At 46.3% G+C, this 15,502-nt stretch overlaps 1 protein-coding gene across 2 annotated transcripts in view; it reads left to right on the top strand.

Moving 5' to 3' along the window:
* The window catches only part of WASF3 (WASP family member 3), an 89,876-nt gene that overhangs the window by 30,296 nt on the left and 44,078 nt on the right, over positions 1-15,502 (top strand). For both annotated transcript variants that reach the window (XM_036252969.1, XM_036252970.1), the window contains exon 2: positions 14,683-14,825. In XM_036252969.1, coding sequence (XP_036108862.1) covers positions 14,693-14,825 — 133 coding nt within the window. In that variant the 5' untranslated portion in view covers positions 14,683-14,692. The remainder of the gene's footprint in view (positions 1-14,682; positions 14,826-15,502) is intronic.

A 15,502-nucleotide genomic window follows, 5' to 3' on the forward strand; every position in this document is an offset into this window, starting at 1 on the left:
AACAAATGTACTAACGATCAGCTAAGGATAAGGGCACAGCAGCATTGTTCATTGTTGCAGCCAGCACACGTTCTTCTGAAGTGCACGTGGAACGTTCACCAAGACAAACCATTTTCTGGGCCATAAATCAAATTTGAACAGATTTCAAAGAACTAAATAGAGTATGTCCTCTCAACACAGTGAAATTAAACCAAAAGTTGGTAACAGTAAGAGGTCTGGAAAAGTTAAATCAGTTATTTGAATTGCTAAGATGACTGCTCATCCCACACACTGTCCAGAGGGTTCAATGTGGACAGGTCTAGATATGGAAGGGCATATACTCAGAGAACTTCACACTGTTTTAAACATTTGTTGAATTGCTTCTGTGACTTTTTTTAGGAAAAAAGAAAACTTAAAACTTTTTATAAGAAAACTTCAAACTTTTAGTATGTGGAATTTTAAAAAAGGGCTAAATAAGATATTGGAGGGTAGAATAGTTACCTTTAAATAGAAATCATATAGATAGAATTTTGAAAATTTTAAATATTTGACTTTAATTCAAAGGGTACTACTTGGAGAAGTCAAATACCAGTGTTCAGGCATTTAGTTGCATAATAAGTAAAATTACAGAAAAATTCGGATTAGGTTAGTGTAATAAATAAAATCAGAGAGAAAATATTGAGTATCTTATTTTAGTAATTAATGTGATATTAATATTAAAATTAAAGTAATAAGCCCAGCCAGTATGGTTCAGTGGTTAAGCATTGACCCATGTACTAAGAGGTCGCTGGTTTAATTCCTGGTCAGGGCACATATCCAGGTTGTGGGCTCAGTCCCCAGTGGGGGGCATGCAGGAGGCAGCCAATCCATGTCCTTTCTCATCGATGTTTCTGTCTCTCTCTCCCTCTCTAAAATCAATAAAGAAAAAATATTAAAAAAAATTAAAGTAACTATATCATTAGGATCTTGGCTCCCCCCCAGTACATGTTTTTTTTATTGTTGACAGTATTACAGATGTCCCCCATTTCCCACCCACCTTGGTGCCCCCCCCCCCATTCCCCTACCCCAGCCAAGCCTTAACCGCACTGTTTTCTATGTCCATGGACTAGGCATATATGCATATAAGTTTTTTGGTTAATCTCTTTCCGTCCTCTTCCCCCTCCCCTCTGAGATCTGTCAGTCTGTTCCATGCATCCATTTCTCTGGGCCTATTTTGTTCATCATTTTATTTTGTTCACTATAGTCCACATGTAAGTGAGATCATGTGATACTTGTCTTTCTCTGACTGGCTTATTTTGCTTAGCATAATAATCTCCAGGTCCATGCATGCTGTCTCTAAGGGTAAGAGATCTTTCTTTCTTACAACTGCATAGTATTCCATTTTGTAAATGTACCACAGCTTTTTTATCCACTCATCTACTGATGGGCACTTGGGCTGCTTCCAAATCTTAGCCATTGTAAATAATGCTGCAATGAACATAGGGGTGCATATACTCTTTCTCACTGATGTTTTGTGATTCTTAGGTTATATTCCTAGAAGTGAGATTGCTGGGTCAAACATCAGTTCTGTTTTTATTTATTTTATTATTTTTTTTACACTTCAAATATGTTACAATTTTATTTCTCAATTATACCTTAACAAAGCTGAAAAACATATTAATAGTCTGGTGTCATTTTTAAGTCCAAAAATTTTTTTTCCCTATCTTTATTGTTGTAAGTATTACAGATGTGCCCATTTTTTAATTGGATTGTCTTTCTTTCGTTGAGTTACATGAGTTTTTAATATTTTTGGATATAAACCCCTTAGCAGATGTATCATTGGCAAACATGTTCTCCCATACAGTGGGTTCCCTTTTAAGTTTTATGCTGGATTCTTTTGCTATGCAGAAGCTTTTTAGTTTGATATAGTACCATTTGTTTATCTTTTTCTTTGTTTCTCTTGCCCTAGGAGATGTATCAGCGAAAATTCTGCTACATGAGATGCCTGAGATTTTACTGCCTGTGTTTTCTTCTAAGATTTTTATGGTGTCATGACTTACATCTATTTCGAGTTTATTCTTGTGAATGATGTGAATTGGTGGTCTAGTTTTTTATTATTTTTTTCTTCATTGAATTTTAGAGAAAGAGGAAGGGAGAGGGAGGGAGAGAGATAGAACATTGATGAGAGAGAACATCTATTGGCTGCCTCCTGCATGCCCACCACTGGGGATTTGGCCCACAACCTGGGTATGTGCTTTGACCAGGAATCGAACTGGTGACCTCTTGGTGCATGCGTCAGTGCTCAACTACTGATCGGGTGGTCTAGTTATTTTTCTTTGCATGTACCTGTCCAATTTTCCCACCACCATTTATTGAAGAGACTATCTTTACTCCATTGTTTGCTTTGACTTCCTTGTATAAAATATTAATTGACCATAATGGCATGGGTTGATTTCTGGGTTCTCTATTCCATTCCATTGATATATATGGCTGTTCTTATGCCAGTACCAGCCTGTTCTGATTACATTGTCTTTGCAGTATAGTTTGATATTCAGTATTGTGACCCCTCCAACTTTGTTCTTCTTTTTCAAGATTGCTGAGACACTTCAGGGTCTTTTTTGGAATATTTAGTCTAGATCTATGAAATACACAATTGGTATTTTAATAGGGATTACGTTGAATTTATAGAATGCTTTCGGGTAGTTTGGACATTTAATGATGTTAATTCTTCCAATCCATGAACAAGGTATATGTTCTACTTGTATCTTCTCCTCTATTTATTTTTCCAATATCCTGTAATCGTCCTACAGGTCTTTTACCTCCTTGGTTAAGTTTATTCATATGTATCTTATGTTTTTATTGCAATGGTGGATGGGTTTGTTTTTTAGCTTTTCTTTCTGAGAGTTCATCATTGGTGTATAAAAATGCTGTTGATTTATGGATGTTAATTTTATATCTGGTACTTTGCCAAATTCATTTATTAAATCTAGTCATTTTTTGGTGGAGCCTTTGGGGTTTTCTATGTACATTATTATGTCATCTGCGAATAATGACAGTTTTACTACCTCTTTTTTAATTTGGATGCCTTTTTTTCCTTGTCTGATCTCTGTGCCTAGGACTTCAGTACTATGTTAAATCAGAGTGGTGAGAGTGGACATCCCTGCCTTCTTTCTGTTCTTAAAGAAAACATTTTAAATTTTTGCCCTTTGAGTATAATGTTGGCTGTAGGTCTCTTATATATGGCCTTTACTATGTTGAGGTATGATCTTTCTATTTCCACTTTGCTGAGAGTTTTTATGTAAAATTGATGCTGGATTTTGTTAAATTCTTTTTCTGCATCTATCGATATGATCATGTGATTTTCATCCTTCAGTTTGTTTATGTGATGTATCATATTTATTGCTTTGTTAATATTGTACCAGCTTTGCATCTCCCGAATAAATCCCATTTGGTCATGGTGTATTGGCTTTTTAATGTATTGCTGGACCTGATTTGCTAATATTTTGTTGAGGATTTTGGCATCTATGTTCATCACGTATATTGGCCTATAATTTCCTTTTTAGTGTCTATCTGCTTTGGAATTAGGATAATGTTGGCCTCGTAAAAAGATGTTGGAAGTCTTTCTTTCTCTTGAATATTTTTGGAATAGTTTGAGGAGGATAGGTGTTAGTTCTTCTTTGAATGTTTGGTAAAACTCCCTTGTGTAGCCATCTGGACTTGTGTTTCCTGGAGTTTTTTGAGTACTGCTTCAATTTCATTAGTTGTTATCTATCTCTTCTGGTTTTCTGATTCTTCCTGATTGAGTTTTGGAAGATGTATGTTTCTAGGAGTTTCTTTATTTTGCTCAGGTTGTTCAATTTGTTGGCATATAGTTCATAGTATTTTCATACAATCCTTTGTATTTCTGTGATGTCAGTTTTTACTTCATCTCTTCCATTTCTGATTTTTATTTGGGTCCTGTCTCTTTTTTTCTTGATGAGTCTGGCTAAGGGTTTATTAATCTTGTTTATCTTTTCAAAGAACCAGCTCTTGGTTTGTTTTATTGATCTTTTGTATTGGTTTTTTTTTTTTTTTCTTTTTAAACTCCATGCCATTTATTTCTGCTCTTATCTTTATTATTTCCTTCCTTCTACTTACTCTGGGCTTTTCTTGTTCTCTTTCCAGTTCTTTTAGTTGTAACATGCTTTGAGATTTTTCTTGTTTCTTGAGATAGCCTGTGATGCTACGAACTAACTTCCCTCTCAGGATTGTTTGCACTGTGTCTCAAGATTTGGGGTTGTTGTGTGTTCATTTTCAGTTGTTTCCAGGAAGTTTTTGATTTCTTCCTTGATCACAGTGTTAAATCATTCATTGTTTAATAACATGCTATTTATCCTCCATGTGTTTGAATATTTTTTAAAAACATGTTTTTATTGGTTTTTAGAGAGAGTGAGAAAGAGAAACATCGATGTGAAAAAAACATCGATTGGTTGCCTTCCATATACACCCAACTGTGTGTTGAATCCACAACTTGGGCATGTGCCCTTAACACGAATCGAACCAGCCACCCTTTGGTGCATGAGATGACACTCAACCAACTGAGCCATACCGGTCGGGGCACATATTTTTGAGTGTCTTTATTGGAGTTGATTTCTGGTTTTATGCTGTTGTGACCTGAGAATATGCTTGATATGATTTAAAAAAAAAAATACAAAAAGACCCAACTACCTGAGATCAAAATAATTAGAGGAGAATAATTAAAGAATCAAAAAGAGAATATGAAAGAAGGATAAGAACTAGAATAAGAATAAAGAAGAGGAAAAGAATAAGTGAAATAATAATGATAATTTAGGAAGTAGTAATAATGAATAAAGTATCAAATAGGAAAAGAATATGGGGAAAGAAAAGAAAAAAAATTAAATAAAAAATTAAATAGAAAAAAAAAGAAAAGTGGCAGAGAAAAAAGGAATAGAATAAAAGGAAAGACTGAAATAAATGATATGAAAGACAAAAGAGAAGAAAGAAAGAAAAAATACCTTGGATCTGCTATTTGTGGAGCTTGCTGGATTTTGCTTGGATGTTGTTGGTTCTGGACCCTTGGTGTGTTGGTCTGGGGTTCCCAGGAGGTTCTGTGGTACAAGCCAATGTGAGTCACTGTCCCTGGCTGGCCTTGGCCAGCATGACTGAAGCATGGCAGGGTGGATCCCCAAGTAGTCCAGCAGGCAAGGCCTCCGTATCCCAGAGGCTTGGTCTGCCTCGGGTCTCACACCTTGAAAGTCCCTGTTTTGAGCTGCTCTCCCTTCCCTCACGAAACTGGACTGTTTGGGGATGTCTGGGTCCTAGCCGGGATGGTTTGAACAGACTTGCGTGAGGAGTGGTGCCCGTAGCTTGTTGGAGGGGAGACAGGCACTTCCTCAGCTCTGCCTGGCTTGCTGACACCCCTTCACAGCCTCCTGAAGCAGGAGAGGATAAAAAAAGTTTTTAAATGAGTCCTGCTTGGCACTCCAGTCTTTCAGGGCCACCAGCCCCCGCTGGGCGGGGCCTCTGACCAGGCCAAGTGCCCAAGGTCCCTGCACTGCCAGGCCCAGCCACCGGGGCTCAGATTTCCAACCAGAGCCATTCCTCCTTGCCTTGGGGCACTGCAGGGTGGACAGCACCAGCATTCCACAGGGGGGGGGTGTCGTCTCCCTGCGCTGGAAGTGGGCAGGATCTGTCCTCTTTCCTGGGCCCTGCTGTCCAGGCCCATCCTGCTCTCCACTCAGAGTTCCTCCAGAAAATGAAGGGTCCTTCAGACTCACTGCTGGGTGTTCCCGTCAGACCCCTCCACTGGCCCGAGTCCGCTGTAGGGCCCCTCCTGTAGACACAGATGGGGCCGACTTCCCAGGCAGGATGACAGCCTGCTGCTCCTGCTGCTCCCTCTGGTGCGGCTCATCCTCCAGCTCCTGCTGTGGCCTCTGAAGCCAGCGCCTCCCCAGCCACCTCTCTTCTTCCCTGGCGCTCCTGGCTTCATGACTAAGCCACAGGTTCCTCATCTCTGTCCACAATCCCAGTGGCCCTGGCAAATACCACAGTTCTCAGACGCTGCCAGAAGGCAGAGTTGGTGAGGCTGGGAGCCACCAAGTTGCTGCCACTCCCTGTGGCTTCTTCCCCAGGAGGGTCTGTAAATCCCCAGCCTCAACACATAGTTTTATATTCCCCTCCCAACACCCTGTAAAGAAGGCAAAAGTGTCATAAGTATACACAGGGGACTCATGGGTTTCATTTAATTAGGTAATAAGTAAATCAGAGTTGAGTATATATTTTCGCTCTATTTTCTATAATACTTCATGTCATTCTCTGCTGGTCTCCTTATTCTCCTGTTTGGGTTTTCTGGGTACCTAGTCAACAGTTGATATGTGCCACTGTTTATCATTCAAAATGCATTTGAGGACTACACTGTGGGGGCTACGGGGACACTGAAAAGTGGTGAGTTACAGTAATGAAGGGAGAGTCGGCAGAGGCTTGGGGTTCTGAAGAGGTTGCTCACGAGTGACGTGAAGTGGAACTAGCTCCTCCAGTTGCTGTGAACACATACACGCACTGCATCGAGTATAACGTGTCTGCATTTACATCTTTTTAAAAACGTCACAATGCTGAGAACGAATTGGAGACTCCTCCGTGGGTGTGGGAAGCGACACGAGCTGAGATGGGCTGGGTGCCGGAGGCTCGTTGCCCTGCAGCTGTGGGACGGGAAGGTGCCTTGGGCCAGCCGGAGGCCTGAGCTGGATCTCAGTCCTCAGAGTAAATGCTGGCAATTTTAGAGGGTTGTCAGGTCCCTTAAACGTTGGGTAGAAAAACTGCTTACTAGCCCTTCAGAATAGCTTGTCACCTGCCTGGGGCTCCAGCAGTAAGAAACAAACCCAGACTCTTCATTGAGAAACTGTTTTTCTGTCTTGTGCCAGGGTCTCAGTAGAAGAACACACAAAATTGCTCTGTAAGGAAACTCAGGAAATAGGATGCAGAGAGCCAATCCCCACTGTGAGAAACTCCATTTACAGCAATAAGTACTGCCCTCCATGAGCGTCTGCAGATACAGCACACGCATGCACACGTGCACGCACATGTGTGTATGGATACACACACAGAATTAGCATACCAAGTACTGGAGTTCGGTAAGCTATCGGATGGTCCCCGAAGCAGATGCCAGGACGGGTTCACACAAGCAAGGATCTCAAATGGGCCAGCTGGCTCCATACACGCACCTCCCTGCCCGTTTTAAATGCATCCCAGCCCTCCTACTGGTCAGTCAGCTTCCTCTGCAGGTATGGGGGCTCCTCTTTTCACTTTCTGGTTCCTGGCAGAATGAGCCAAGAGAACCTTCCAGAACTGAAACTTGCAGAGTATTGGAACTTTGGCTCTTGTGCTGGCCAGAGTGAATCCCTTTTCTGACTGGGACACTCATCCCTGTGGAGTGCGGTGGGCAAGGATGGAAGCACAGGCCCCTTGGGGGCTTTTGGCAGTGGTAAGTGGTGCTACTCCTGCGTCTACCCCTTGGCTCCCAAATGCTGGTGAACTGGGGGACAGCACCATAGAGAGGTCCCTGATTGATAAGCAGACTGCATGGTGAAACGTGGCCCCCATCCTCTCAGAGTTTCTCTGAAGCTAGTGCTTCAGTATGCCTGGGAAGGCTGGCCACTCTGTCTGAGTGGTGTGTGATCCCACCCACTGGGACAGACCCACTCCTGAACCCGCCACTCTGGCCCCTGGTCAGATGCAATGACATACAGAATCCCATCTGGCCAGTTCTGGGGGACCGATGCTGCAGGCTGCTGAGTCTTGTCTGCTCTGTCCACTGCCTCTTCCATGGTGGGATGCCTTGCAGCAGGGCTTAACATGTGATCCAGAAGTCTCCCCACGACACCCGCTCCCAGGTTCCACCCACAGGCCTGTTCTCATACCTCCTTGTCACATAGTCTAGTTCCTTTTCTTCCAGTGCCCTGCCTACATAACCAGGCTGTTGACAGCTGCTCACGTATCTTTTCAGCTCAGGCTACTTCTTGATCCACACAAAGCAGGGTGAACTGGTGGGCTGCTCATGGGGCAGATATTCCTCTTCACTGTCTTTGAGGGTCACCCCTGAATTCTTTTTACACCAGCTCTAGTCCAATTTGGCTTGCACCCCTGTGTCAATAAACCATGCTCAGCTGGATATACAAGCCAGCTTATCACTGGTTATAGGGCACGGCAGGTGCAAGCAGCCGTGGTGGTGGACTCAGAGGTCTGGGCTTCCTGCTTGTGCCACCCCCTTTGCTCTGGTTTGATCTGGGATGTGCCATTTCCATCTCATGGTAGATGCTGCTGGTCAACTTAATAACTTGGCTGACAAACTTAGCTCATTGTGGGAGCCTTGGAGGCCATGGTCTCTGCCAGGGCACAGTGATGTATCGAGAGCTTTTATAGAGGGTGTATAAACCTCTGCTGCAATGGCGTGGCCTCATTCAGCATCCCAGGGCAGGCGTTTCCTTCTCCCGGTGGAGCTTGCTGCCCCATCCTGTGTCTTTTCCCAACACTGACATCTTTGCACCATCCAACGTCCCGCAGGTCATGCGGCCTGAGCAGCCTGGCCCCACCGCAGCGTCCTTTCTTGCTCCGGCCCTCTCCAAGTCAGAAGCTGCCGTGTCACCCCGTCTGTGGGCCGGAGCAGTATTCTAGGTCGCTGCTTCCAGGACCCCACCTAGCAGGCATTTCCTTCTTTGTGGTGGGGGATGCAAGGTGTGTCTTTTACTTAGGAGGGGTATCCCAACATGCCTCTGGCCACGGGGCCCCCAGAAACTTGACCGGAGTTGCCAGACCCTGCATGACGCAGAGTTTGTCTCCCACATTGAGGAGCGTGTGCCTTACCCAGGCCCCCAGTGTGTTAGCTGCCCCCACCTGCTCCTTCCGCGCCGTCAGCCTGATGTTGTCCATGAGGCATCCAGGAGATGTGTGCATGCTGACGTGTGGGGGAGAGGCCTCTGCAGCATCTTCCAGAGGGCCCTGGCGGGGTGATGGGAGGTGTTTGGATCAGTGTCATCATGGGCACCCACCAGAAGTCCCTCTCCCAGTTTTTAGGAGTCCAGGTTTTCTTTGTCACAGACCGGACCCGAGTAAGTCCTGCCTTGACTGAGCGTTTGAACGGTCTGAATTCTGTAACTCCTACGGGTCCTCAGCCTGCAGTTCCAGTGCAGGTCATGACCAGACCACTCTGCACCCACCAAGAAGGCTCTCAGGTTCTCACACTTGGCTGTTAACTGCTAGTTCACAGCTCCCCGCCTCTCATTATCCTTGTGTAGGTCATCGGTACAGCCTGGCAGTGGCGAGTCCACTCTGCTGTTCCTGTAGGTTTTTCCTTCTGTGTCTTCCAATTGTCTGCATTATTATGCGTGTCATGGCATTTCGCGCCACCAGGACATCTTCCAGGTCACTTCCAGGGAAACCTTTGGCAACTGAACATGACCTTGTGTCAAAACTTCATTTACTGCCGGCTTGTTAGGATGGCATCCTTGCCGACCTGCAAAGTGGTATGGAGCAGGTCCGAATCCCAGCTAACCAGCTGTTTCCTTAACCCACTCGATGCCACTTGTATTAGTCCTTTGAGAAACAGACGCCAGGACCGACCACACCTGCAAGAATGCGGGCCATCAAACCTGACGTGAGCCTGGCCTTAGGGAAGGGGCGAGGGCAGAAGGTTCCCTCCTAGTTGGCTGTGCAGTCTGAGGGAGATTGGGCACAGCCCTTGGGGTCCCAGTGTTTCTTTTGCCTCTGCCAGTTTCGCTTAGTTATTTCATCCTTATTTCTTGCTGCTGACTGTCACCCTTCATTTCGTGTGGCAGGAGAATTACCATCTCTGCTGTTCGAGATCAGCAGCGAGGCTGGGTACCAGGTCCCACTTTCAAATTCCTAGGGAAGGACTGGCCTGGTTTCCACTGTGTCTGCAATCTAGTTCACAGCGATGTGAACCAGGCTGTCTCTCTGGACTGAAACATTTCCCAGAACACTTGGACAAGCCACAGTTTTAACAATATTACCTTATGTAACCTCTAGTAATCCTTAAACATTTGATTAGCAATCTTTGATTTTTTTCCCCCTTAGCATATAGCATGACTTTGAAGAATGATTTGGGTGTGTCACAGTTTTCCAGTGAGGGAATCGAGAGGCATACCTGTCATTGGTGATGTTTGGGTTAGTTTGTTGCGTGTTTGTTTTTGTTACTGCATTTTCAAGAGGAACAGCTGACCCAACGTTTTCTCCTTCAGCTCTTTCTTGCTGTCCACTTATTCAAGCAGATTGGTATCAGGTGAAAGTAAAACCTGTCTAGGGAAAAACATCACTTAGACTACTTCACACTGCACCAGAAAGCCATAAAAGTCATTGCTCGGTGATGGGACTTTTAAAAGGAGCTATGAAATCTTTTTCTAAAATTATAAAGACAATAGCCTGTCCTCTTTCTGTTTGTACCTTGACAAGTGTAGGAACTCCAAGTGAAAGTATCATGATAGTGAGAAATGAAGGCTAGGGTTACTTAGTCATAGCTGAAATACGGCAACAGCAGGCCGAGTGCCCAGTGAGGGCTGCCCTGAACAGCAGTGTTTGTAGGGCACAGGGAGCACCAGGTCTGTGGGGGGTGCGGGGTGGGGACTATGTCACCGGCATGAAGGCACAGGTGAGGCAGGGCGAGCAGGTTTAAGATCACCTGGCTTGAATAATTTCAGCAGGAGTGATGTCCTAGTTGTCTGGTACCTGGCCCTGAGTGATGAGGTGTGGGGATAAGTGGCCCTGAGTGGGAGGGCTTCAGAGAGAGGTGGTGGGGTGTGGGCTCTGGTCGGTAGGTTTGCACATGAAAGTGAGTTGTTCTGCGCCTGTGTAGAGTTACGGTTTCCCTCGTGCGCTCTCATGACGTCTAAAGCAGGTCTCCAGGTCAGCACTCGCAGCAAGACTGTCAGGGATGCACGGGACCTCCCAGTGCCCAGCGTAGGATCAGCTGAGACACGGGAAGGAGATCTTAGATAAGTGAGGGCCTTTGGCACGTGTTGGGGTGCAGTCACATCTAACTGAGACTGTCAGGAAAAGCCTGTAAGCGTTTTCAGAACTCCCCATGTCAAAACAGCCCATGCTGGTTCCCGGGTGTGCCTTAATGTCAGCATGCCTGCTAGCAGGGAAAGAGGCAAAAGGTATTTACTAGCTTTGGATGCGTTTTGGACCTGCCAGTGGGACCTCTGTGTGAGGTGTGTGTAATTAGGGATCTGCCTATTTGAACAGTTGTGGAGACGGAGAAATGTGGGTGATGGCCGGGAGCTGCTGTGCTGGCATGTTTCTGGGCCTGCGAGGAAGGTGTGGGGAAAGGGCAATCTGTCAGCCTGAGTCCATACAGAACGAGTGTGGAAGGGGGGTGTTATACAGTCAGCTTTCAGCTCCTGAGTCTCATATTTACCCCCAAGTCTTGTGACTCCCTCTTTTCAGATTATGATTTGAAAGCTAATTCGTACTTGGGCTGCTCACAATCCAGCGTTACAGCAGACTGCAGATGAGCTCTGAGCCCCGTCTGTCCCTTCCCCCGCAGTGCCATCTTCAGGTACCGCCGACCCGCCCCCCCACCCCCGCCCGCCGGTCTGCCCCTTCCCTGGCAGTGCCATCTTCAGGCACCCCCCAACCCCCCGCCCGCCGGTCTGCCCCTTTCCCGCGGTGCCATCTTCAGGCACCCCCCCGCTCGCCGGTCTGCCCCTTCCCGCAGTGCCATCTTCAGGTACCCCCCCCGCTCGCCGGTCTGCCCCTTCCCGCAGTGCCATCTTCAGGTACCCCCCCGCTCGCCGGTCTGCCCCTTCCCGCAGTGCCATCTTCAGGCCCCCCCCCCCCCCGCTCGCCGGTCTGCCCCTTCCCCCGCAGTGCCATCTTCAGGCCCCCCTCGCCCGCCGGTCTGCCCCTTCCCGCAGTGCCATCTTCAGGCACCCCCCCGCTCGCCGGTCTGCCCCTTCCCGCAGTGCCATCTTCAGGCCCCCCCCCCCGCTCGCCGGTCTGCCCCTTCCTGCAGTGCCATCTTCAGGCCCCCCTCGCCCGCCGGTCTGCCCCTTCCCGCAGTGCCATCTTCAGGTACCCCCCCGCTCGCCGGTCTGCCCCTTCCCGCAGTGCCATCTTCAGGTACCCCCCCGCTCGCCGGTCTGCCCCTTCCCGCAGTGCCATCTTCAGGCCCCCCCCGCCCCCCGCCCGCCGGCGGCCCTGTGCTTTTCTGTGGGCGGCAGGTCTTTGTTGCTTGGTTTCTTTCTAGTTTTCATGGAACGAGTCCCTGCTGATCAGTTTTCAGTATTTTTCTCTCCTCACTTTATGCTTTTATTAGGTTTGTTAATGATTTTTCTTTTTTCCTTATGAGGAACTTGGTTTATTGCATTGTAATTAGTCACCACCCTAATGCGACCGCTCTAATTGATTCTGCACGAAAGAATGACGACTCAGCAACTCCTGCACTTCGCCCGAGCCCTGTGTGTCTGACCCTTGGCGGCACGCATCCCCTGCTCCGCGTGCACCTCTTCTCCGCATGGCTCAGCGTGGTTGGCGGTGCGCTGGTCAGCCTCTTCCTCAGCCGGCGACTGCCTTCATAGTCCTGCCGTCAGAATAACAGTCAGCAGTATAAGAGACGTTAGACTACTGCAATTTTTGAGCGTGGCCACCTGCCAGGCCCTGCTCCAAGTGGGCGTGGATCCGATAGTCAGGACGCCGTCCTGTGAGGGGGACTGCTCGCCCCAGTCTGCGGGGCGGGAACGCACGAGGCCATGTGCCCTCGCGGTGCCCCGGGCGTAACAGACGGAGCAGTGTTTGAATCGGAAAGCCTGGCCAGCCACCAGCCTGATGGACATAAGGCAGAAATAGTCGGTGAAAACATAGGATACTTGAACACAACTTTTTCTTTATAGCTGTCACCCACTTTTGCCTTCTTCTGCTTCATTTTCCGTACTACCTCCAGCAGGCCCTTTGCGAGTCAGCCCTTATTCGCCCTTTAGATTGTGGTCTGTCCCGGCCACAGCGGGCCCGTGATTCCTCCGCGATGCCAGCACTCCGCCCCCTCGCGGTTTCTGCAGCCTCTGTCCACGCACCTGTGTGGCCGGATAAATATCTCTTCCTCGCTAGTATAAAGTTCCACTGGGGACTTTGTGAGTTTTCACTCACCATTGGGTCCTCCTCACCTCATACACTGCTGGGTACGTGTGAGGTGACGGGGCCCAATGGTGAGTACTTACCAGATGCATGAACAAAGGCTATGAAGAAAGTGAGGAAAAGCAAAGGTTGATTCTACGCTGACCACCTTCTGGCTCCGTAGCTACAGTATAGCGATCTGTTATTGTACCAGGTGGAAATAGGTTCTACTTCAGGTTACAGACAACCCAGCTGCAGTGGCTTAAACAGATATATCCATCTCACACAAGAATTCCAGATTGGCATTTCAGGCTGGTCTGACTGCTAACAGCTGTCACCAAGTAACAGATGTCACCAAGGCCCTAGGCCTTCTGTGTTTCTGCTCCTGCAAATTGGGCAACATGCTAGTCTTGACGAAATGACAGTCACTGGATTTTCTACTGTGGTGTGAGCAGAGATTTGTTTGTTGCATGAGTAGAAGATGTGATACTCAATATACCTCCTTAAACAAAAATTTTTATTTTATTTATAATGTACTTTTTGAGAGAAACAGGAAAGGAATTCCCAGGATAATGGGGAAGACTTTCCTGAGGGGTCTGGTGATCCTTCACAGTCTGTTCTACTGAAGTCTGAGCTATTCAAGCTGATTGGAGACTGTGTGGGGAGGGATACTTGACAGGTGTTACTGGAGGGTGGCCTGGTTGGCAGTTCAGTAGGAGGATGCCCTGGTCCAGCGTTAATGTTTGTAGCTCTTTTCTGTTCACAGTCTTTCCAGGGAAGAATGTGCTGGTCTCTTTTGGGGGTGGGGGAAGGAATGAAAACCAGGCCCCAGTGTTCTGGAAGCCGTGTGGAGGAGGGAGCTGGCACATGGGGAGCATGTGTCTTACCAGGCAGTGCAGACTTTGATTAATGATCCTGGCTTCAGTGTGCTGCCTACCCCAGCCTTGAGCTGGGACTAGTGTCTCTAGTCCAGATCCTCAGATCCACCTTTTCCAGAGAGTAAAACGTGCTGGGTGGGTGGAAGAAGGCCAGCCAAGAAGGGAGAAGGGATGCGTAAATTGATTTTGAAACGCCAGTTCTGTTTTCATATCCCTCCATCGCCCGTTTCATAGACACCTGGCATCTCCTGTTCTTGCGCTTTGTGGGGGAGAGTGGGCGAGGTTCTGTGGCTCAGGTGAGCTTACTTCTCCCTCCACAGCAGCCTAGATATGTCTCTTCTGTATCTTAATTTGATTAAGCTCTGCCCACAGTTTTAGGGCTCTTGTGTCCTGCTCTTAATACTTGGGTGTGTGCCTTTTCTCTCTCATATTCAGTGGAGAAGGAGGGAAGGTGAGAATGCGTGTGTTCGCTCACTCGTGCTTACCTGGACATCTTGCATATGTTGTTCTGTAAAATAGAATTGTAGTGTACATCTGTCTTTGATCTCTATAAAATTCATACAAGTTTTCAACCTCTGTTGCATATTTAGCTGATTCTCTCATGTAGAAATGACAGGACGATGAAAATTCCTGGGAAAGAGAATCAATTTTCAAGGGAATGAAGACTCTAGACTTGTTGAAATGTGCAATGAGTCTTTTTAAAAATGTCTTTTTAAATTTTCAGATTGTGAGCCATGCCTTTAGTGAAGAGGAACATCGAACCCCGGCACCTGTGCCGGGGTGCCCTGCCCGAGGGAATTACCAGTGAACTTGAATGTGTAACCAATAGTACCCTTGCTGCTATCATACGCCAGCTGAGCAGTCTCAGTAAGTAATTGCATTTCTAGAACACCTTTTTTCTGATTACTAATGGCATTTTATTGATGTCAGTATTAGCAAATAAATTTCAATTCAGTAGTTATGTGCTTGTCCAAAGACAAGGCTGCAGCTCTGAGGGAAGGAACCGCCCTTCCCCCTCCTACATGTCCTGGTGTGAAATTAATGGGCACCCTCTCTGGTCCTGTGATACCGACTTCATGTGAGGAAGACATAAAGTTAGAATTCACCAACTCACAAATTAGTAGATGAGACCAAATGAGTAGGTATAGTGTTACACAATTTTTAAAAGCTTATTAAAATGAGGATAATATAATTTGTTTTTTAAAATCTTATTGAAGCATTTTGTTAAACTTGGACAGGATTGACTTTTATTTAAAATGTAGTAAATTGAAAATTAGCACTGGTAATACACCTGGTACAGAGTAGATGCTCACTAAATATTTGTGGATTGAGTAATATTCCAAATTAATCAAAGATTAAAGCCAAAAAGTCATGAGATTTGCTGATTTTCAACCTACTAAAGACTAAAAGTTAAAATTCAGCAACTGACTTCCAAATTGAAGTCAAATACAATTGTTACATATATTCAGTACCATGTACATAATTATTACATACACAGCTTATAGAAACACAAGCATAAGGAAAAACTTTCTATTATTCTAATT

The sequence above is a fragment of the Molossus molossus genome, unplaced genomic scaffold (genome assembly GCF_014108415.1).
Source record: "Molossus molossus isolate mMolMol1 unplaced genomic scaffold, mMolMol1.p scaffold_m16_p_10, whole genome shotgun sequence".
In the NCBI taxonomy this organism is placed as follows: domain Eukaryota; kingdom Metazoa; phylum Chordata; class Mammalia; order Chiroptera; family Molossidae; genus Molossus; species Molossus molossus.